Raw genomic sequence first — 25,713 nt, forward strand, 5'->3', positions numbered from 1 at the left:
TGAAGGCCAATCGCTATATATTTTAATTTTCTTTTTTTATGTAAGGGTACATGTACATGTATATACTAGTATACAGGACTGTGTGGGAGTTTAAAGTATTATAAAATTCTGACTACGTGGCACTCCATACTTTCCATCCACTTTAAAACATGAAAAAATATGTCACATTTTTTTGTTTTTCTTCTCTAATTATATAAACAAAAATTGACAAAAATTGTAACTTCCTTCAAAGTTATCATGACAAAAGTAGACTTTCGGGAAAAAATGAAATAAAGTTATATGATGTTGAAATAAACTTGCATATTTTATGTGAAGTCCTGTATTCTATAAAAATAAAATTGATCAAAGTCAATCAATCGTTATAATACCGTAAAATCTGTATTAGAAGCGGCACTCATTTTTTTGGACCAATTGAGAACCACAAATTCATCATTTCTCATATGCGTAGAAGCTATAATAGAAGCTGTATCCTCTGTTGCAATAATATAAGCTGTAGCTACTAATACAGATTTTACAGTAATCATTTTCTGATGGCTCAGATAAATGCAAATCATCCTCCATCAGTTCAATTGATTATAATTTGTATTATTTTTTGGAAGATAGAACAGCTGGGTAATTTTTGTCCACAATATTGATCAGTCGTTTTAATGTATAGTCACACTTCATGTATGCTTTACTTGGCTTAATATATACTTGTAGTTTCTATGGTAACAGGTATCAGTTTTTCCATTCTCTCACAAATTTTGCACAATTTTGTATTTTATTTTGAGGCTGATTGCTGTAGTTTGATTGTTGCGTGTGATTATTAAAACAAATCCACCTTTTGGTTTCTTATCTATTACATCTAGTAGTAGATTACAACAATATAATGATTACCATGATGTCATTGTCGTTAACTCTGTTTTTTTATCCAATCTTTCATGTTCCGGTATTATTAATCATTTTATTCTTGATGTAGCCTCAAAATGATAGTTGTGTGTGTATTTGAAGTATAATTAGAGATTAAACCATCGCACTGGCGATCTAAACGTACTCTAGAAAAACTCAAACAGTGTTGCCTGTCTTCTATGATCGTCCACGTCATTAAATTATCTGCCAAAAAATTACTATATTCAAATCCCAACGACGTGATAAAATTGCGACATTAATGCAATTAATTAGATATCATAATGAGCGATACAAACACACTAAATGAGTGATTCGAATATGTGACAAGTTGTGTGAAATCTGTACAGTAGTGTCGTTATGCACACTATCATGATTGCCCACAAATAGTCTAGCTTTTATGCCAACGTTTTTATGTAACAATAAAATATTTAATCTAATCTTTTCTTGTTCAATGAAACAGAACCCAACTATATTGGAATAAATGTTTAATGGTTTTGACTTTATTATTGTAGCATTATAACCTATTAGATAGTCGTGTCTGTCGATTGCCATTGATGAAACTCTGATTTAAATATTCACACCGAGTGTTTATTTTTGGCATTTCAATGAATGAGATGGTTTTCTTTTCTTTCTTTCTTTTTTTGAAAATTATTTCTGTCTCATTATAACTCTGTTGCTGATCAACTTAATCAAGCGAGCCAAGATGTTTGTTTCATTTTACACTTTTTATCAGAAAATGTGGCCTGTCTCGTTCCAAATTCTCAAAAGTCAAAGAGAAAAAAAATTATAGTAAATGTGAACATTTCTTCTTCAAAAATGTTGACAGAAAAATTTGTGTTTTGTGATTTGCCCATGACCCAAATAAACCTTATTTGCTTTATTCACATCTTTAGTAGAAATGCACAAAAATGAATTTATTGTATGCTGGTTCATTGAAATATGATCGCAGACAATTTTCTCATTCGTGTAGGCACATGCAATACTAATAGAATATATACCTTCTTAGTATTAATGTTACTGGTATCCAATCTGATTACCCTGTACAAAAAAATACAAAAAAAAATGTTTCTTGCAGTATGATTCTGTTTGTGTTTCTACTTCTTGTTTAACCCTATGAATGCCACTAATGTCTACTTTTGACATCGTTTACCAAATTATTTTGTACAGTCCATCCCCAATCTATGAAAAGTTAATAAAAATTGACAAACTTTTGATCAAAAATGAAAAGAAATATCTGAAAATATATGATACAAAATTATGATGAATTTAGTCACAACTTTTAAAAATGTGAAAATATTTGCACAGAATTTTGGCGGGAAAAATATCTTGCACCCAAAGAGTTAATCTAGTCTACTGTGAAATACTTTATTTTTGCTGGAATTAATTTGAAAAGGCTTTTTGGGCATTTTGTATTGAATTTATTTTCACTGATTTCTGATGAGTTTAATGTGAAATATTGGAAAAAAACTATATTCGCTGGGTTTTATTTTCACAGAATCATCCCTTCAGCGAAAATAGCAAAAATAAAGTATTCTATAGTATTTTATAGTTGTGTCTTGTGAAGGCATGATTAGAATTCTCACTAGTCTCAACACATGAAATTTGCAGAAAATAAATACCCAATTTAACACTTTCCAAATTGATTAAAAGTTTGATCGACCTATTACTTCACTGGCACAGTAATCAAGGTTGTCATTTTCAATATCAGTGCTTATCAAAATATAACATTGCCAATTTCAAACACCTAAGAATTGAGGGCACTCCCCATTTAACCAAAGTACTACTTTCATTAACAGATGCGACTTTGAGGTAAAATTAGGTTAATGTCCGCAGGATAGTACATTAAATTGCCATTTGATGAAGAGGCCATATAACCCAGTTTAGTAGTCCCAAACATAAATATGACTTCTATGACAAAAATGCACTATGCGTCAGCACTAGTACTTGCAATTTATACATAAAAAAAATTGGGGGAGACAACAATGATATTCAATGTTCGAAACTGTCACCTGGCACAAAAATTTAATTTAAAAAAACTACTGTATTTACTGTATCACAAGAGCATCTCTAATAAAAGTGCTTATATACCAAAAATTACATTTGTTTTTTATACTGAATCATTAAAATGTGGTTTACTTTGACCACATAAACACCTAATGTAATATAATGTGCATGCGCTACTAATAGAGCAAATACAGTGATTTTTATGTCATGTTTTATGTCATGTTTTATGTATTATGTTTTATGTCATGTTTTATGTATTATGTTTTATGTCATGTTTTATGTCATGTTTTAAACTCATAATAGTTATTGCTAGAGCGTAACATGTTCATCAATTGAAATAGGTCGCTCGTAATTTGCATATTTTTAAGACTTTTAATCTCACTGGCTAATTTTACACCAGAGGCAATATGACCAGCATAAAATACTAAAACGTTATTCAGGTATAATTTTATGTTGGTGTACAATGCCCATATAAGGTTATACTATGCTAACCTTTGTCACTTTATGTATTCCTTTCTTAAGTAATATATCTTCAATGATGATTGCTTTGAATGCGTGGCTGGCTGGCTGGTGAAAGTACATGCACTTTTTACTTCTAGAATCATTTCACAGTTCATTGGTTTCAATCTAACACTGTTTGATAAGAATTGATAGATTTTTAATTAAAATGTAGGCTTGTTTTAATCAACTGAAAGATCAGTAATTTCACTTAGTTTTGATTGATCTTAAGATTAGGGAGCTTAGAATATATTCACAAAAATATTCTGTCGGGATGTTGTTGTTGTTGTTGTTGTTGTTTGTTAATTTTGCTTATTCAGTATTCATAATTTTTGTTAATTATCATTTTGAATGTGGGTCTTATTAAATCTCACAATTGTTTAGTTTCACTGGTAAATATTAAATTCCAAATTTTGTGATCATTTCTAATTTTGAAATTGAACTTGTTTAAAAAGAAATTATCATCAAAATTATGTTTTTTTGTTTGTTTTTTTTATGCATTTTTTAAAACTCAAGTAGTTCAATAATTGAAGACAAATTTTATTTTGAATGTCAACTTTATAGCAACAACCAAACAATAAGATCATTCAACAAAGCATTTTTTATGTGGTATATACAATAGAATTCTAACATCAATAATTTATAATATCATTGAAAATTATGATCTCCATGGCAACTTGCTTATGACTACCGGTAATATGAATCACTGCTTAAGTTCCATGTGTCCAGTTTGACGATATTTGGCGACCATATTGATTATTGTGGGGATTCACAGATATAACATATGTTCATACAGTTTTGATTCAAATAATCTCCAAAACTTGTCTTTTAAATCTCAATATGTCTATGTTAGGTTCTAAATTGATCGAAAAATCAACAACAACGTATGTCTCGCCAATAACGCGAGTGTACTACTGTTATCTATAATGTTCATCACAAAACAAATTGTACGGATAGAATATTGAAAACAGTTACAATAACTGCAATTGTGGACAGTGTATCCAGAATATCTAATTTGACTATGACATTCAGACGTTTTTCGTCATGTAGCTAGTAGAAAATCATGTCTATTTGGTACATTGAAATTTAGTGAAAAATACAATAAATGTGCAAAATGTTTCAGCATTACCGGAATTCGTATTAGTACAAGTTAGTTTCACCATTAGCTTTTTCATCCTAGTTTTCTGTAATTTCTAAAGAATATTTTTCAAATAAATTCAGATAGCAATGTTGCTAATGTGTTCAGTACCCTCTCATCTGACTGTCCATCACTGATATGTACGGTTTGTAGAGGTGTTCGGTTTATAGAGGTGTTCGGTTTATAGAGGTGTTCAGTTTATAGAGGTGATTGGTTTAAAGAGGTGATCAGTTTATAGAGGTGTTCGGTTTATAGAGGTGTTCGGTTTATAGAGGTGATCGGTTTGTAGAGGTGTTCGGTTTATAGAGGTGTTCGGTTTATAGAGGTGTTCGATTTATAGAGGTGTTCGATTTGTAGAGGTGATCGGTTTAAAGAGGTGATCGGTTTATAGAGGCCATATTTTTAACAAGGTTATATGCTACTGGTATGGTAAAAAATATTTTGTTTAGACAGGTTTCTAGTTGCACACGATTTATTGATTCAGACTAATTTGTTTTTGTTAGATTTGAAATTATAAATTTCACTTTGAGGAATATCTGAATTTTCAATATACCGGGTAAAAGATGTTATGTGTATCTATACCTAACGACACCTATCCTACGCAACCATTTCAATCTAATATCACCATGGCAACTGTCAGATTATACATTCTTTTTACGCTAACAGAATTATGGAAATGATATTATTTTCATAATTTAGTAGATCTGTGTCGGCTGCCTTTGAGAGGGAGTGCATTCATCAAATCGATTAAATTATCCTCGTTTAGGGGCTAAGACAACATTTTTATTGGGGGCTGGCTGATTTACAAGGTTCCAATTTAGTCTCATTAAGTATTCTCCAGAGTGTTTGTAACAGCTACTGTCTGCATTTATCTCTCTCATCTGTCTTATTTACCTATTTACTGTTAAAACATCAATTCCTTTACTGTATGTGCAATGGAGTGAAACCTTGAATTGTAAATCATGTCTGATAGTAAAATGTACCCTTAGGATAAACATCGCCATCTAGAGTTTCATTCTGATATACTTTTGTTTTCAAGTTTGTATGCTCTCTATTCTATTGTAAAATGTTATCTATGCACAAGAAATTAAAAACCATTGACAAAGGTTTAACATTTTATATGACAAATTTTGCTATTTAATTTTGCTATTGTTGTAATTTACATAATTCTTTTAAAACTCTATGTTTCTTCACTTTACATCTTTTCAAAACAAAAGCAATAATTTCTTTCATATTGTCAAATTTGATTTTTTTTTTTAAAAAACAAAAATTAAAAATACATCATAGGATGTATGGGGATGAATCAGATTAACTTAATCCGATTTATATTCTCACTGATCTGAGCAATAAATATTTTTCTGTGCAATGCTGGTTGATGGTTGTTTAACAATTTTCTATTGAATGAAATAATAAAAATTAAAAATTTTCCTAAGTGATGTTCACTGCATCACACATCGCTGTACGAAACATGAATACAAATCAAATTAAGAGAAAAATTAACAGTATTATAAAAGAAAAAAGAAAAAAAAAAGTTTCACTTTCAAAATAACATTACCATTAAAATCAGATTTAAATGAAGAACTATCTTCTGAACAGATGAGTTTTCATACTTCCCTTGAAAACATTGAGATTGATTATTGATGAATGGAGAGTGGAAGTTCATTCCACAAAAGGGGTGGGGCATAATTGCTAAAAGAACACCAACCATATGGAGCGCCCTCAAAGTCCAGTGTTCAGAAGTCATTGCAGATATGATGATTAGTGATACCCCGGTACTATATTTCCGACATAACGATAAACATCATCACAGATTGTAAGGTATACAAAATATGTTTGAAAGTAGTACTACATTACGTCACTGAAATTTCTAAAAAAAAAAAAAAATTTCTCCCTCACATTTACATGATAACGAAAGATGGACTTTTCTTTTAAGTCCCACCCATGTTGTCACCTGATGTTTTGAGACTGATTCATCGCCATTAGGACTGTTTTGTTTAGTCACCACAGTGTACTATCAATTAACCTTCAACTTGACATTGACTTTGAGTTCTTGTTGATGGTTGGTCATATCCTGACTTCTGGTCTTGTATTCATTTCATTTCATCCACATATTTACACCCTTTTGTTCAAGGTCCAATTCATGAGTCGGGTAACCTAAGTAAGAAAGAAAACTTTGAGATCAATATAGGAGTCATTAGAAATTTACATGTGGAAGCAACTTCCCATGATTATTCACATTCATTTTGTGCCATGCTGCATAGCGTTGGCTATATCATGGATCTCCATCTATCACAGATCTAAGTACATGATATCATTTGTGTTGGCTTTCCTTCTGTAACCATGACGTCATACTGTCAAGCATCTTCTCTCTCTGTCTACCCCTGCTTAGTTTACCATCAATTTTCCCTGTCGTTAAATGTGAAATGAAAATGAAATGTAACAAAAAATTGTTGATGATACACCTTCCTCTGGTAATTTAATTGTCCATATCGTTATTGACGTCATAGAGTGATTGTGTTTGCTTACCTTACCAAGCACACCTAGTGGGTACATAGTGGGATACAGGAGTGACTCCCTAGTGAATAAACAACAAGGTCACGATCTCTCAGACTTGATGAGAATACAGTTTGTACTCCTTGAGTGTTTAAGTACATTATTTCTGAAAACATGTATGCTTATCTTTACACTGCTGCCTTTATTGTTATAGTGAATTCAGTGTTGGTACATTGTCCCGTGTCTCATTGAGGTAACTTAACGATAAATGCCTTTACACGACAGGAAACATTATTCTGATTACGCCACACTTTGGATAAGAGTGTAATAAAAAAAAACTATTAACATATTTAAATTTTTATTAATACTTTACTTACCAAAATTCAATGTCTAGTATTGTCTTGACTAGTTGGCTTAATGTCGAGTAGAGTCCTGTCTTTAAAATTTAGCACTCCCAGTAAAGTTGCTTTTAATAGTGTTTTAGTACATGTTTTTTTATAGTGTTTATATATAATTAAATAGGTATGATTACATTTAATTAAATGTTAAATTGAACAGCCCAGAATATATGGAGGGGGGATTCGAACGACACTCCCAACCACCATGCCCCACCCCACCCCATTCCACCCCTATATTTATAAGACTTGACTTTTCACAGTTTTACTTAATATCAATTTTAAATTATTCTTCTGATTGTTCAGTCACCAGAATAATGTTCTCTATCCTCAACATAATTTGGTGGTGAAGTGAGTGGTTATGTTTTATTATTTAATATTATATCTCAGATAATAACTGGATGAGTTTTTGTTATTGTGTATAATATGACTTTAGTTTAAGACTGCAGGGTGTTATAATTTAACATCAAAATAACATCCCAATTTTATGGCTTAACTTCCCCATGTAATAATAGAACATCCCATTTAGATTTCTGTCAGAGAGTAGGTGGGATTTCTCAATAGTGACCTTCGACCTAGTACAGCTGTGACGTGTTTAAAAGTTGTATTTGTCACGTTTCTTTTTTACTATGTCAACCAACATTTTGCAATCGGCTGGCTCCCATGCGTGTTGAGTCGTTCGTTCGTCACAAACTGGTTCATACATGTAGTGTAAATGTGACAGACATCATCATCATCAGTGTATTTTTTTTTAAAATCGTTTTGGTAAATTTTGATGGAGGAGTTTAAGATTACGGATTTACTTTGGGACATGTATGACGATATTTGTAAAATGAACGGTCGCTATTTTTACTCAGAGTATGATATTCCATCTATGTTGTCAGATGTTTTTAGGTAAGTCAGTTTCTTAAGTTGTTAGTTTCGTATAGTTACACTATGAACTATATTGAGTTTAGTTACACGTAGCCCACGTATCATTAATAATTATAGAGTATGTTAACATAATAATAAACGTACGAATCGCTGATATCGGTACAACAACTGAACCCAAGTACATCAAATTTATTGTTAACTTTGGGCAAGCTGTTTGTACTAAAACATTTAGTTTTTGATATTTTATTGAAAATCTTCATAGCTAACTTCTAACTAACTAAAGATATGTTTATGGTTGTCAAATATTTTGCATTGTTTTGTTTTCCTTATGCGCTAGTGATTCTAAACGTTTCAGTGAATATGCTAGTATATTTCATCCAATGTTCTTCTGTTGCTGTCACTCATCTGATGTAATTGTATTTAATATCAAATAAGACACTTTTAGATATATCTTTTTTCATTAATTACATAGAGTAGATAAGAAAAAATATGTCATTTGATTTGAGTTCAGAAAAACAAATAAATGGTTGTGAATATCATCAAAAAAGTTGTTGCATTAAGCCATAAATTACTATAGTTGAATTTATTTACACTTATCCCACTAGCTAACATGAAGTTAAAAAAAAAATTAATCTAAACAAGCATACATCAAATTTATTGTTAACTTTGTTTAGAATGTTCATACAAAAATGTTAATTTTATCTACTAATTTGTAACAAAATTTTTAACAAAACCCTATTTTCAAAAGATGTCTTCCTTATGTGCTGGTCATCCTGATCTGTTTTTAATTGATATGGTTTTCTTGTTTCTAATTTATCTGAAATTCAGTCAAATTGAAACAGTGAACTGAAACATATACTTTTCTGTAGATTCAAATGTTTATTTAGATTTTGGTGATTGAAGGCTTAGACCACAAGTTACGTCTTGTTCAGAAACAAACAGAAAGACTATTTCATTGAAGATAACACAAAGTATTACCCATTAAAATGACAAAGAGTGTTTGTCACTATAGTAACGAAAATACAAATCGTGATTCATTATTACATTTTTTTTTCAATGAGAATAATTATAGACTGTCCTAGTAAACATGCTGGTATCTTCTGTTGACGTCACTTTTCGGTTTTGTCACACGAGACAATTTTTGATGTGTTCTCTTTCATTAACAACATGTTCAAACATCTTTAGTGTAGATAAAAACGAAATGGGAATTTTTTTTTTAGTTCAGAAAAACTCAAAAAAGAATAGGTTTATTTAATGGATGTATACATCAAATAAAAACTGAAATTATGACTGTCAGGTTATATGTCAAAAACTTCAACCACAAAACAATATGGCCGCTTTCAGTATTTTGTCTCTTTTGACCTTTGTGGTCAGCTATGACGTAAATACGATTGAGCTGTGAAATGAGATAGCTTCCGAATGATGTCTACCAGATTTCCTACCACATATAAAAAAAATGTGTTCACTGAAAGTCAGTTTTAGTATCTCACCTCAAATGCTGCCAATCCTCACACCCACACCTTTGCATATGTGACATGGTGTTACCATGGTGATGTATACTGTGAATGTACCAGCAGTCTTATCGAAACAATTCATTTCAAATCAAGGTTCATGTGATCAGAGTCGAGTGGGGTAAGCTTTTATTTGAAAAGAATTCAGAGACAGTGAGTAGAAATGATTAGTTATCTCCACTAACCCTTTGATATTAAAGAAGACTTTTTAAATCTCACTCGATTTGAAACTAAATTCAGGTCATCTCTTCTTGGCAGATTTTTAGGTGTTCATATGATAGAAATGTTCTTTCTCTAAAAATGTAATAAAAGATTACTATGATTCATTCCGCTCTCTAATTCACAGAAAAAGTAATTTAAACAATTGCACCATTGAAGGCTTAGTTTTTGAGCAGATGATCTAGTTTTTGGATAACGAGCAAGTTTGTAACTATACCACGCTTTTTTAGCTCCGCTGTCGACTTTGTCGAGCGGAGCTTATCATATGAGTGATTGTCCGTCGTCGTCCGTGTCAATGTTTTACTTTTTCGACTTCTTCTTGAAAACTACAAGCCTGAATGCTTTGATACTTGGTGTATATGTACCTTGGGTAGACCTCTCTTAGGTTTGTTCATTTCATGTTGATATCTTCAATTCTCTAATTTTGGTGAATATTTTTGTCATTTTTGGTAAAAAGTGATATTTTCGACTTCTGGTTAAAAACCGCAATTGCTTTGATATTACATATATAGGTACTACATGTGGACCTCTCTCAGATTTGTTCATTTTGTAATGATATCTTTAATTCTTTAATTTTGGTGAATATTTTTGTCATTTTTGGTAAAAAGTGATATTTTCGACTTCTGGTTAAAAACCGCAATTGCTTTGATATTACATATATAGGTACTACATGTGGACCTCTCAGATTTGTTCATTTTGTAATGATATCTTTAATTCTCTAATTTTGGTGAATATTTTTGTCATTTTTGGTAAAAAGTGATATTTTCGACTTCTGGTTAAAAACCGCAATTGCTTTGATATTACATATATAGGTACTACATGTGGACCTCTCTCAGATTTGTTCATTTTGTAATGATATCTTTAATTCTCTAATTTTGGTGAATATTTTTGTAATTTTTGGTAAAAAGTGATATTTTCGACTTCTTGTTAAAAACCAAAAGTCCCATTGCTTGATACTATACATATTGTTCATTTTCTAATGATATCTTCTGTTCTTTAATTGAAATGTGCATTGCTAACAGCGGAGCTATCTCAGCCGATAGGCTGCTTGTTTTTAAGTTTCATTCACTCAATCTTGCGATAATCTAAAGACATTGGGAATGAAAGAAATGAAGGAAATGTTGTTGTATCCAGTACTTTATCCTATAATCGTGATTTGGTCTCAAGTATTCTACACTAGCTGAAGTTGTTATAAATTCTTATCACGTTGAAAATAAAAAAAACAAAACAATCATATTGTTTGTATGTTTTCAACATTGTATCAAGAGTTTGTCTGATTTCACCCAATAAATAATGGAATTACCAATATGGCTAGTAATTTGTTTTCTTTTAAATAAAGAAGTGTTTAAATGTGAAAATCAGAACAAATGAACAAATTCTCTTATCATGTTTTCATACATATTGGAAGCCTCAGTGAAAATCAAGAAAACTTATTTAGGTACAGATTTGTGATCAGTTAATTGTTTGTTGTATCACTTTTGTCATTTTTTTGTTCACTTTGTTGTGCGTTTTCATCTGTTCTATTGGAAAAGTGACGTGGTGGCATATTGAGTATATAGACCTGACTAATGTTTGCTTGAAATCCATACATGTTAATTACCTACCTTTCATAAAAATTGCCAAATATTGATAATTTCCTGATATATTTCCAGAATCATTTATTTTAATTAAATTTATACACCGGGCATTGGTGTGTCCCTTAGACTTGATTAGTTTTTTGTTTAAATCATTTATATTGATCAGATATTAATGCAAATATTAATTAATTATTGATAATTACTTTTTTTGTAATTTACGAGGTATTAAGAATGAGATTTGTTGGTTGATCCTAGGGTTAGGAAAATTAAGATTACATGTATTGGGGGGGTGATGGCAGTTTGCTGTCACATTGTACATGTATGTGAATTTATACCATACCAGATTACACTCTATTTCATTTTAGAAACATTGACCTCTCATCTCACTCTTGAAACTGTTAAAATCGGTGACCATGAAACAAAATGGTGTTCTTATCTGTTGACGGGTCATGTTACTATGGTAATGCTGATGTCATAGTTACTAGAAGGTTCTCTGCGAGGTCATCCCAAACTGAGAATTACTGTAAACTATTTACTGGTACTTTATGTTGCTGTCAATTTTTTTGATATGACAATTTGACCGCATTCTGGAACGAAATTTTGTAATAGCCAAGGTGACTGGGTGATGCCTTAAAGATTGCGGCTGCAAATATTTGTAGTAGACTCAAGAAATTAAAAAAACTAGTTGTTTCTTGCAAAAACAAAAAAAGTTTACATTACTTAGTATAAACAACATTCTTAATATATGTGAATTTTGCATACAATATCATATTTAATTTAAATGTGTTCAATTGACTGTATTTATGAGCTAGAATGGGCTAAAAAATTAAAAGATTTGAGGACAAAAATATGGTAATCTATCCATTTGCTTCTATTGGAGTTGTGCTTCTAATAGAGGAAATATGGTAATCTATCCATATGCTTCTATTGGAAGTGTGCTTCTAATAGAGGAAATATGGTAATCCATCCATGTGGTTCTATTGGAGTTGTGCTTCTAATAGAGGAAGTATAGTAATCTCTTCATGTTGTTCTATTGGAAGTGTGCTTCTAATAGAGGAAATATGGTAATCCATCCATGTGGTTCTATTGGAGGTGTGCTTCTAATAGAGGAAGTATAGTAATCTATTCATGTGGTTCTATTGGAGGTGTGCTTCTAATAGAGGAAATATGGTAATCTATTCATGTGGTTCTATTGGAGTTGTGCTTCTAATAGAGGAAGTATAGTAATCTATTCATGTTGTTCTATTGGAAGTGTGCTTCTAATAGAGGAAATATGGTAATCCATCCATGTGGTTCTATTGGAGTTGTGCTTCTAATAGAGGAAGTATAGTAATCTATTCATGTTGTTCTATTGGAAGTGTGCTTCTAATAGAGGAAATATGGTAATCCATCCATGTGGTTCTATTGGAGTTGTGCTTCTAATAGAGGAAATATAGTAATCTATCCATGTGGTTCTATTGGAGGTGTGCTTCTAATAGAGGAAATATGGTAATCTATTCATGTGGTTCTATTGGAGTTGTGCTTCTAATAGAGGAAGTATAGTAATCTATTCATGTTGTTCTATTGGAAGTGTGCTTCTAATAGAGGAAATATGGTAATCTATTCATGTGGTTCTATTGGAGTTGTGCTTCTAATAGAGGAAGTATAGTAATCTATTCATGTTGTTCTATTGGAAGTGTGCTTCTAATAGAGGAAATATAGTAATCTATTCATGTGGTTCTATTGGAGTTGTGCTTCTAATAGAGGAAGTATAGTAATCTATTCATGTTGTTCTATTGGAAGTGTGCTTCTAATAGAGGAAATATGGTAATCTATTCATGTGGTTCTATTGGAGTTGTGCTTCTAATAGAGGAAGTATAGTAATCTATTCATGTTGTTCTATTGGAAGTGTGCTTCTAATAGAGGAAATATGGTAATCTATTCATGTGGTTCTATTGGAGTTGTGCTTCTAATAGAGGAAGTATAGTAATCTATTCATGTTGTTCTATTGGAAGTGTGCTTCTAATAGAGGAAATATGGTAATCCATCCATGTGGTTCTATTGGAGTTGTGCTTCTAATAGAGGAAATATAGTAATCTATCCATGTGGTTCTATTGGAGGTGTGCTTCTAATAGAGGAAATATGGTAATCTATTCATGTGGTTCTATTGGAGTTGTGCTTCTAATAGAGGAAGTATAGTAATCTATTCATGTTGTTCTATTGGAAGTGTGCTTCTAATAGAGGAAATATGGTAATCCATCCATGTGGTTCTATTGGAGTTGTGCTTCTAATAGAGGAAATATAGTAATCTATCCATGTGGTTCTATTGGAGGTGTGCTTCTAATAGAGGAAATATGGTAATCTATCCATGTGCTTCTATTGGAAGTGTGCTTCTAATAGAGGAAATATAGTAATCTATCCATGTGGTTCTATTGGAGGTGTGCTTCTAATAGAGGAAATATGGTAATCTATTCATGTGGTTCTATTGGAGTTGTGCTTCTAATAGAGGAAGTATAGTAATCTATTCATGTGGTTCTATTGGAGGTGTGCTTCTAATAGAGGAAATATGGTAATCTATTCATGTGGTTCTATTGGAGTTGTGCTTCTAATAGAGGAAGTATAGTAATCTATTCATGTTGTTCTATTGGAAGTGTGCTTCTAATAGAGGAAATATGGTAATCCATCCATGTGGTTCTATTGGAGTTGTGCTTCTAATAGAGGAAGTATAGTAATCTATTCATGTTGTTCTATTGGAAGTGTGCTTCTAATAGAGGAAATATGGTAATCCATCCATGTGGTTCTATTGGAGTTGTGCTTCTAATAGAGGAAATATGGTAATCTATCCATGTGGTTCTATTGGAGGTGTGCTTCTAATAGAGAAAATATGGTAATCCATCCATGTGGTTCTATTGGAGTTGTGCTTCTAATAGAGAAAATATGGTAATCTATTCATGTGCTTCTATTGGAGGTGTGCTTCTAATAGAGGAAATATGGTAATCCATCCATGTGGTTCTATTGGAGTTGTGCTTCTAATAGAGGAAGTATAGTAATCTATTCATGTGGTTCTATTGGAGGTGTGCTTCTAATAGAGGAAATATGGTAATCTATTCATGTGCTTCTATTGGAGGTGTGCTTCTAATGGAGGAAGTATGGTAATCTATCCATGTGGTTCTATTGGAGGTGTGCTTCTAATAGAGGAAATATGGTAATCTATTCATGTGCTTCTATTGGAGGTGTGCTTCTAATAGAGGAAATATGGTAATCTATTCATGTGGTTCTATTGGAGGTGTGCTTCTAATAGAGAAAATATGGTAATCTATCCATGTGGTTTTATTGGTGGTATGCTTCTAATAGAGGAAATATGGTAATCTATTCATGTGGTTCTATTGGAGGTGTGCTTCTAATAGAGGAAATATGGTAATCTATTCATGTGCTTCTATTGGAGGTGTGCTTCTAATAGAGGAAATATGGTAATCTATTCATGTGGTTCTATTGGAGGTGTGCTTCTAATAGAGAAAATATGGTAATCTATCCATGTGGTTTTATTGGTGGTATGCTTCTAATAGAGGAAATATGGTAATCTATTCATGTGCTTCTATTGGAGGTGTGCTTCTAATAGAGGAAATATGGTAATCTATTCATGTGCTTCTATTGGAGGTGTGCTTCTAATAGAGAAAATATGGTAATCTATCCATGTGGTTTTATTGGTGGTGTGCTTCTAATAGAGGAAATATGGTAATCTATTCATGTGGTTCTATTGGAGGTGTGCTTCTAATAAAGGAAGTATTGTAATATATCCATGTTGTTCTATTGGAGGTGGGCTTCTAATAGAGGGAATATGGTAATCTATTCATGTTGTTCTATTGGAAGTGTGCTTCTAATAGAGGAAATATGGTAATCTATCCATGTGCTTCTATTGGAGGTGTGCTTCTAATAGAGGAAATATGGTATTGTGGTTCTATTAAGGTAACAGCGTTTTTTCATCAAGATAAAAAAAATAGGTTTCATTCAAAAACATCATTCAAAGAAAACAACATGATACTATATATAGCTTTAACCATTGCTGATGTCAGAAAGTTTGTTAGTTGTCATGGTTACCATGCATTGACTTGCACCAAATAAGGCAGCAGGTACTATAATAGAATCAGGTAGTCAACGTCAGAGGAGATTTTGAAGGGGTCTTTCTTTCACGACATAACAATTATCGCTTGGAGGCAAATGTGTTCAAGATGTTCCTCGGGGAATCCAGATAATTTTTAAAACTATTAATGGGAAAGATTGATCCAGATATTCTCTTTTGAAAGTTTGAAAATGTTATCAAGATGGTCTGCCAATGCCAATTCCTATTATTTTGATGGGAGTACAACCAAAATCAAAAAAAATAATATTTCAATGTATTGGAAAATATGCAAATTTTAATATTTCTGAATAACATCTATGTTTTAATCTTTGATCAATACCCATAATTCTTCTTGTGGTCATTTTTACGGTGATGAATTATGTTGCTTATCATTAAAGTTATCAACTGTTCGGTTGTCGGTAACCCATAAAATGACCGTTCCGGTAATTTACACCAGTCAGATTATGACGCTAGGAAACCATATTACAATTTGTATTTGCCAGTAGTAACATCTCACAATCCTTCACTGGGCATAGTATATTACGATAACATCGCATGGCGGTGACCGATATTGAGTAAGCGTTATGGACGTGAACCCTTCGATAATGAGCTAGGTGAATATACAATGCATGGAATATTAATTTGAATATTATGTGAAAACTGTAGTGCTTTATAATTTGCCTATTTATCACAAGTTACCATCATTTTGCTAATTTCCATAACCAATACTTATCAAATTAATGTAGTGAAAATTTCTTTTTTTTTTCTATATGTAAAAAAAATCTCTGAGGATAAATAAATATTCATAATGGATATTTTTATATATCACCTGTAGATTATGTTCATTAACCTTTGAACTCTAAATTGCTTTTTTCACACTCAAAAAATGCGTAATTTGTCTTTCATTTGTTTAAACATTGTAATTCAAACCTGTAGCCATTGGGAAATTCGATCCATGTGGCTCAAAATTAAAGAAGGATTATTAATACTTATAAAGGTGCACAATTTTGGTCAAAAAGGGATACATGTGTATAAACTAATAGAAAATTGTAATAGACATGACTCTACATGGAATCCTTAATAAAGTGAACACTATGGTTGCATGCTTCAACAGGATATTGCAATTGGCTATTTTGAAAAAAAAATAAACGTTGTATGAAGTAATATTAAGTTCGTAGCTCCATGAACTCAGCCTACATAGACCTTTAATGTATGTAAACACATAGCCAATTGTGGGAGAACTGTGGAATTTAATTTCAAACAGTTGCCATGACAACTGCACTGAGTTGGCAGATGAGGTCATTCATTGCTTCTCCGAGCATATTACATATGCATCTCAGCCCACTGTGTCATGAGTATTCGCCAGCTGGGCAAAGGTCTTTGCTGTACGTACACATGATGGCTTTTTAATCAAGCTCTCTTGAGGTTAATTCACAACACTGACTGAAATATATTGTATTTATGAACTCATGGATTTGGCTCGTCCAGTCGTGATGTCATCGTCGCCGAGAAGGGGAGCAAGCATTCCCATTCCTGAAGTTCGAAAGCCAACGTTTCGGTCAGTTGTTGTTTTATTTTTGTCTGGCTGTGTGTGTTATGTATATACATATGTACATAGCTTCTGAAGGGACCTGCTTTTATTCTCAAATCCAATTGTATGCATGTAAAACACCAGCGGTGCGTCAACACAGTCAGCTTTGCTGCGTTCATGCTTCATTGCAGATCACATACCGCTGAACATAATTGCAGCATTATTCTCTGAAAAAAAACTACCTTTCAGTGGACTGACATGCAACACTGACATTTATATCTTGTGTTTTCTTGTGTCCCCTGTTTAAATGTGGGTCAGACGCTGCGCCTCTTTTAATAGGTGGTTACAAAATGTCAATTCCAGGACAGGAAACGTGTTGATATAATGTGTGTACAGGAAATCATAAATCTCCATATTTTTCCAGTCGAAATCAAGATAATAGGTTGTTTAAGAATCACATATATCTGTGGATAAATGTATGAAATTTGATGAAAAAATTTGCTCATTTAATTTACTCAAAACAAAATTTAATAATATTTTTTAAACATAACTAATATGAGAAATTTCACTCTTATAAGACACTTCTAATTGTACAGACTGGAATAGGGTAGCACTTTAATTACTGTAAAATACTTTATTTTCACTTGGAATTAATCTTCGCTATTTTCGCTGAAGTAATGATTCAGTGAAAATAAAATCCAGCAAATATACTATTTTTCCTATATTTTACATTCAACTCGCCAAAAATCAGTGAAAATAAATTCCATACAAAACACCTAAAAATATCAGTGAAAATTGATTCTAGCTAAAATTAAGTATTTCACAGTCGTCAGATTAAGGTTGTTATTACTATGAATCGATGCTAGGAGTGGTTATGTAGATGGTGAATACTCGACACAATCACATCATCATAGATGTTTAACTTCAATTTTATTATAAATCCAATATTACTATTTTATGTGCATACTTTAACATTTAAAAAATGAAATTTCCTGATATTAGAGTACCGTATGCAGTAATCACAGTTGAGTAATTTCTGTTTGTTAACAGTGCTTAAAAAAAAATGTGATTTGTGATTTTGTCTGGAGAATTATGTGCAACTGTACATACCCATTGTGTATCTATAGAATTCACAGATATATACAAGTTTATTACTCTATGGGAAATGTATATGATAGGTAATCTTGGCAGTGTCTTGACCATTTTATGTGACCATGTGTGACCTTGAGGTTTTAATCAGTGACTTGATATCTAACAAGTTCATGTCCACAGATAGATTACAGAATATTTTGAATCACTGCCTTGATGACCAGGTTTTGAACTTGACGAGTTTAATTTGTATATAAAGGATATATACCAGGGATTAAGCTGTGTTAAAAAAAACATCTTAATATTTGAAAGTGTCTTAGTTCCAGGATGGGGAATGTGATTGTTGCTTAATAATTTTTTTTTTATTCATATTTTGTCTAATCATTGCCATGTCAGCAATGTTAATTAAGTGAGAGTGGTGTATTGGTTGCTATGGTTATTGTTATTGCCATTGTTTTTCTCTTATATAGGTCTATTATTTGATAATTACCCATACCAGTATATTTAAGTTGAAATTAAAAAAATATAACTGCAAACAAGTACCGTACAATGTCATGAAAAAAAAATCTCTTCATCAGCGGGAAAGTCGTACATATGTATGTCTTCTAAGAGAAAAACTATCAAAGATGGAAGGGCAAGGTATATAAAGGGAAAAATTTCTGTCTGGCGTTGTCGTTGTCATCGTCGTTAATAATTGTTATTGTGTGCACAATAACTTTACTAATTCTATTCCAACCTTCATCAAACTTGGTCACCTATTTCATCAGTATAAAGTCTTCCCTGAGTTTAAACAACAGATGTCCTGTATGAAAATATCATGCAAAAATTGAGAAAATCTGATAAAATATTTTGACTGTTTCTACTTGACTGATCACTGGTGATACACATTCAAAGGTCACTGATCTCAGTGGAAATATCAAAGTTATCAAATCAAAAACAATACATAAAAATACAAACGTTGCATCCACATTTTGAAAAGAAAATTGTACTAAAAAATATGTATTCTGTAATTTGACAAACAGTTCATTTGCCAAATGAAAATTCACAGGAATTTGTTTCAGCTATTAGAACAGAATGATAGAGCTTTTATAATACTATTATTTTTGACAGACACCTGTACAAAATAAGATTTTCTGTTTTCTTGCATGTTTTATGAATCTATTCGCGTCTAAATGCAGCACTTTTTTTTCTGAGATGAGGCATTTGTTTTTTATACTAAAATATCTGAATTACTTTGAATAAAGCTGGAAATTATGTCCCTTAAAATAATTAAACAAATTAGGCACCAATGTTTTTGTGAGATATTTATATCCATCAAGGACATTCAGTAGACTGATTCCCCACTGTTGTTTCAACCCCAAAACTTGTTTGTATTCAAAATTAATTATGACCATGCATATTCATATTGAATCAAACTATGATAAAGGGAATAATATTATATAACAAAGGGCAAGGTCACTAGAGTTCAACTATGTTTAATATGGAGAAAATAGGATTTCAAATATACAGATGAATTAGGAATGCTTCCTATGCACTGTATCTCACATAGAGTTACCCTCCCCCACCCTCAATATTTGGCCCTTCCCTTAATACATATTTTTAGCTTAATAATCCAATCATTGTACATGTAAAATACTTTTTTTTGCTCCAAAATCTGATCGAATAAAATCCAAACAAAATCCAGTAAAAATGTGTTTTGTTTTTTTTTTCTTCTAAAATTTTTACCACCTCTTACTGAAAATGACATTATCATGGAAAATTTAGTAAAACTGCATTTTATTTTTAACAGCTCAATTAATACTAAGATGCTAATCGTAATGAACAGTTGTATAATTGGAGCGAGGTAGGAAGAATGCCAGCAATTCTCAAGTTGCACATCAACCATTTAAATTTAATGACCTGTGTTGGAACGTGTGAACTGTCTATAACGTGATCACGCTAGTGTGTTACTATAACTAACGATTCCTTGTACGCTCATCGTTTTATACAACGTAATCCAGACAGAGACGTCGGATTTATTCGACAAGTTGTCTCCAATACCCAACAGAATATAAAAATGTCTTAAAATTATGTATAAACAAAAACAAATTTTATTTTATTTTATTTTATTTTATTTTATTTTTCAAACTGCCAAGTTTTAATGAGTCTCACACAGTACTATTTGAGAGGATTTGTTTAAAAATTGTTAGATATCTGATTTATCAGTGGGAGGATACTCGATTTAAGTGTGTGCGTTGTATGTAATAAATTATTCATGGTAGGCATTTTTACCTGCACACATTAATTTCCATTTAATTCAATCCTGGCTATGTAGTTATTTATTTCTCTCTACCAAGCCAAATATAATAACACATCGTCTGTTATCTGTATATATATATGAGTAAAAAAATATGCTAAAATTTATTCTGTGATTACAGGTTATTAATAATTATATCTCTGCATAAATAAAGAGCGAAGAATTTATTTATATTGCTTCAAATATTAAATTTTTTTTTTAAATGCAAATTTACTACAAAAAGGAGATACAATGAAATTTTATTTATTTTTTCTCTCCATTGCAAACAAATTGTCTGGTAGTGATGAAAATAGTCAGAGTCTGGCAAAGTTGAGCTGCCTGAGTTGCCGTCGGTTACCAGGGAGCGCAGGAGTGTTCTTCACAGGGCTTGTACATCTTATCTTATGCAGTAATAGTTCAACAAAGATGTAGATGTTCAGTGTTCATTTGTTGCTTCATTGTGCAGTTTACAGATGCAGCGTTTGCACACTTGCATGTTATAAGGCTTAGTTGAATCGATGAGCGAAGAAGACACCCAATGATTAAATGTTACATACAAGTAGCTTATCATGCACCGTAAATTAGTTTTTAGATTTCTCATTAAAATTAAAGTGAGATGCTGAAGTTGTACACACATTGTATATGTATGTACGTCACATGAGACCTATTTCTAACATTATGTTATATAATGACTGGATTTACAAGATTCATATGTTTTTTGTTAGTCAGGTATTGCTAATGCCATATGTGTTAAAATGATTTGTTTCCCCATACAGCTTTAAAAATAGTAAATATATTTGGTTCTTATCATTTTAAAATTTCTGTGTACCATATCAGTTTAATTACCTAATACAATCTTTGAGTGAGCCCAAAATAAATTTCCTAGAAAAAAAAATCATGTGCAGTAATCCACAGGCCAAAATTGAATCTCTGACCCTTGACCTGTTTTTTTTTTTTTTTTCTTCAAGTAATACAGTCTGCTAAACTTTGTTAACAATTATCTAATAATTGTAATTTTTTTTTATTTCTATTTTAGTTTTGATGTTGAAAATGGAGGTGCACCATGTCGAAGTCCACTGGATGCTGCAAGTCCTTCATCCGGGTTGGTGCTTTCAGCAAACTTCAGCCAAAGAAGAGAATCTTTTCTGTATCGGTCGGACAGCGATTTTGATTTGTCACCAAAGTCTATGTCCAGAAATTCATCTATCGCTAGCGACTCGTAAGTGTTCATTCATTATCTGAAATGAAAGTAGTACACCTACCCGGTAATAATTCAAATTAATGGTTCAAATGGTTCTACTGATTCATGTATTTGACTCTTGAGTGTAATACTAGTTTGGTTGAGCTTTTTTACTTCCATTGCTTGATTATGCTGCCTTCCTCAAAATAGTCCGGTATACACTTTGTTTGTCCAATATTTTTGTGAAAAGCTTGTAAACATTTGATCAACATGTCATCGCACTTTACAAAAGTTATGAAGTTTCATCTAAATTAAAGGGCGGTAGTCGCGCATTGCATGCATGAAATATATGGGTCTCATATAAACTGAATCAAACCCAGTGGGTTTATTTATTAATTTTTCCTTTAATTATAAAACTCATAATTATAAGTTAGATAATTTACATTATAATTTTTTGCTGATTTTTTTCATTTTGTTGCAGACATGGAGAAGACATAATTGTAACACCCTTTGCACAAATTTTAGCAAGTTTACGAAGTGTTCGCAATAACTATGTATCCATAACAGGGATCAATTCCACAAAGTAAGTACACCAATAACATCATAGTTTGGTTTTATCAGTTTTTTTTAGCTCAGCTTTTAACTTTGTTGAGCGGAGCTTATCATATGAGTGATTGTCCATCATCGTCCACATCAACATTTTACTTGTTCTGATTGCTTTGATACTTGGTGTATATGTACCTTGGGTAGACCTCAGTTATCTTTAATTTTTATGAATATTTTTGTCATTTTTAGTAAAAGTGATATTTTTGACTTCTTGTTGAAAACCTCTAATAATAAGTCTAATTCCTTTGATATTATACATGTAGGTACCTCTGGTTGACCTCTTTCAGAATTGTTTATTTTATGATATTTTCAATTCTCTAATCAATGAATATTTTTGGTAAAAAGTTATGTTTTCGAAAACAGTATGATTGCTTTGATATTGTACATATATATACTACAGGTAGACCTCTCCCAGATTTGTTTAATGTGTGTTTATTTTGTGTTTATTTTGTTTATCTTCAATTCTTTAATTGAAAAATATATTGTTAACAAAATAGCTGTCTCAGTCAAGAAGCTGCTTGTTTATATTATAAACTTGTCTGTGATCACATACAGGGATTTCTAAGTACTATCACTGTGTACACATTTATGTTTTTGTGAGCCTCTACGCAAATTATGATGACCGTGAGTGTTGGTTTGACAGTGTGCATGCCTCAAGTCGGTATTTTTGCCACACTAAATAAATATTCAGAATGTCACCCACGTGCATATGGCATTTACATACGACTAATATCGAACAGGCATACACGATGTGACGGCCACACCTGCTAAAGACAATCTACATTGTGTCTGTGTATGTCATCAAGAATCGTTACTGATTCCAACAGTAAAACCTACTCGACAAAAACAGACAAGTTGATTGAAATCACTGATTAACTGCTAGATATGTGGAGATTCGAATTGATTTCAAGCACACACAGATGACAGTGTGACTCTTGAAAACGGAGAATTACAATATTGTCTGTTCACTGGCCACTTTGGTTGTAGACAACTTCCTTCATTAGTATATGTTCTTGACATGTTTGTCACTTTGTTATTTCTTATCAACTAAGTCATGGCCAGATTGTAGGGCTTGACCATATCAACCACTGTGCTTGAAACTTGACATGATCTGAATGCTATATCTCCCTAATGGCAATTGACAGATACAACTAATTCACTAATGATGCGACTTTAACGACCTCACACTGGATAGCAATTTTCATCACAAATGGGATGCATTTTGTCTTGGTGACGACATAAAGCCTTGAGAAACGCTGCTATAATGTGTACTTATAGCTGTCTAGGTTGGGTTCAAGCAGTGTTACAGTGTCACTCGGTTCCATTAAATACTGACTGATGTAAATGTCATTGTCTAAATCACCATATATAAATTGTTTACGTACCTGTGTTCTGTAGACGAGTGTCAGTTGTCAGTTATTCTGTGCTGAGGTAATGGTTTCATAAACTTGAGAGTAAAACTATCAGTGAAACTATTTATTTTTAAAAGCATTGAATTTGATGATTTGTACAATTGTTACTGGATTTTAAGTTCACAAATTTGCCAGGTAGACAATGAGTTATATTGTTATTTTTCATGTTAACTTCCAAATTTAAAAACAATGTGAATGATAAATGCATTCACCTGAACATCAATAGGTAAATTGTGTTGAATCTGTTTACTTTATATGAAACATGAAGGTTATGGCGATAAGAAAAATTGAATTTAGTCATTTGTCATCAAAGTTGTGAATATGTGATTTCTAATGATTATGGTGTTCCTACGTCACTATGGTTACAGTATGTTGTGAATTTTCATTGTAGTAGGTAGGATAATGCAAATATCAAATTAAGAATAATTTTTACCTGGTGGTCAAATAACAGAATACGAATAATGAAGATGGTAAAATGTTGATTGGTCAATTCTCTCGCTGTACTGACTTCTTGTATTTTTTGTAGTGTTTATTAAGACTCATTTATAAATCAAATCATAAATATTTATAGTGATTTTTTTTTTCATTTTTCCCATGTAACAAAATTTGGACATTAAATTTAACTTTTTGTTGACTTTTACAAAATAAACCAACATATTATATTTTTCTTTTTTTTTTTACGATATTTTGCTCAAAAAATGAAACCAATACCTTGACGACCAAAATTAACAAAGAAATTGCAGAAGAGTATACACAATGTTGTATCAACATTTTGGCGGGAACATTTTTAAAGATGCTAAATATTCTACAATTTTATAAACAAAATGGCACACATGACTGACTTGAATTATCAGAAAATACAAAGAACAATTAATATCTTCAGAAGTATCTCATCATTAATCACAAAATCTGTTTTTTTAACAGAAAATCCACAGGTGAAAAGCAGTACACTAGGAGCGCATCTATCACATTAACTGAAGAGAATTATTCAAAAGCATTAGAAACGTTAGAAGAACTTGATTGGTGCTTAGATCAACTAGAAAACATGCAAACACACCGATCAGTTAGTGATCTAGCGTCCAGTAAAGTAAGTTTTGTAATCATTTTTTGAAAAATTATTATCGCAAAGACAACTTTAAACTTTTCACCACCAGACTTTCTTCCAAATGTTTCTGGACCTTTTTCTTATATTTCTTAATATTTCTGGAAATGAGTCCTAATTTTGGAGTCAACAGACAAAATTTGAGTCAATTTTTAGTTTTTACTCAAACAATTTTGATATTTTTGTCTCAATGTTCTGAAGGAAAGTGCAGACTATAAACTATTTGTGATGAAAAGAAAAAACTGGCGGTGAAATAGTTTAGAATGTTTAAATGCATCTGAAGGAAAAAAATAGAGAACATTGTTCAGTCAAAGTCAATTTCTTGTTTTCTTGATATTTCCTCCCAAACCACTACGTTAAATATTAATTGTGTAAGCGACACTGTCGTCACAGGATGATATGTGACTTATAAAAAGTGTATAAATGTTTATTTATTTATTTGGGACAAATCAAAATTATTTTAATTTGATATAAAAAACATGCATCAAATAAATTGGTATCAACTTGTCGAGCAGTTTCAAAATTAATGATTTGTTTTGTAAAATAATTTTGATGAAATTTTTTCTTTTGTTTCACAGTTTAAACGTATGCTGAATCGTGAACTCAGTCACTTTTCAGAAACAAGCAGATCGGGTAACCAAGTATCCGATTTCATATGCAATACTTTCTTAGGTAAGTTGTGGAGTCTGATTAACATTATATTGCTATAAGAATTAGCCTCCCTAACTATGTGAATAGTATCAACTTTCAGACAAACTTGTACCAATTCAACTTTGAATTTGATATAAAATTATTGGGAAACACAAGTTGCTTATAAATAAGC

At 31.7% G+C, this 25,713-nt stretch overlaps 1 protein-coding gene across 4 annotated transcripts in view; it reads left to right on the forward strand.

The window, feature by feature from the left end:
• Positions 1-25,713, forward strand: part of LOC100374315 (3',5'-cyclic-AMP phosphodiesterase 4C-like) — a 211,122-nt gene that overhangs the window by 174,801 nt on the left and 10,608 nt on the right. For 3 of the 4 annotated variants that reach the window (XM_085503444.1, XM_085503446.1, XM_085503447.1), the window contains 4 exons: positions 21,627-21,809; positions 22,252-22,353; positions 24,713-24,875; positions 25,469-25,562. In XM_085503444.1, coding sequence (XP_085359570.1) covers positions 21,627-21,809; positions 22,252-22,353; positions 24,713-24,875; positions 25,469-25,562 — 542 coding nt within the window. Of the gene's footprint in view, positions 1-8,074; positions 8,311-21,626; positions 21,810-22,251; positions 22,354-24,712; positions 24,876-25,468; positions 25,563-25,713 lie in introns of those variants that run through there. The other variant, XM_085503445.1, reaches the window with a different exon arrangement.

This window comes from Saccoglossus kowalevskii, chromosome 9, assembly GCF_978046115.1.
Source record: "Saccoglossus kowalevskii chromosome 9, keSacKowa6.1, whole genome shotgun sequence".
In the NCBI taxonomy this organism is placed as follows: Eukaryota; Metazoa; Hemichordata; class Enteropneusta; family Harrimaniidae; genus Saccoglossus; species Saccoglossus kowalevskii.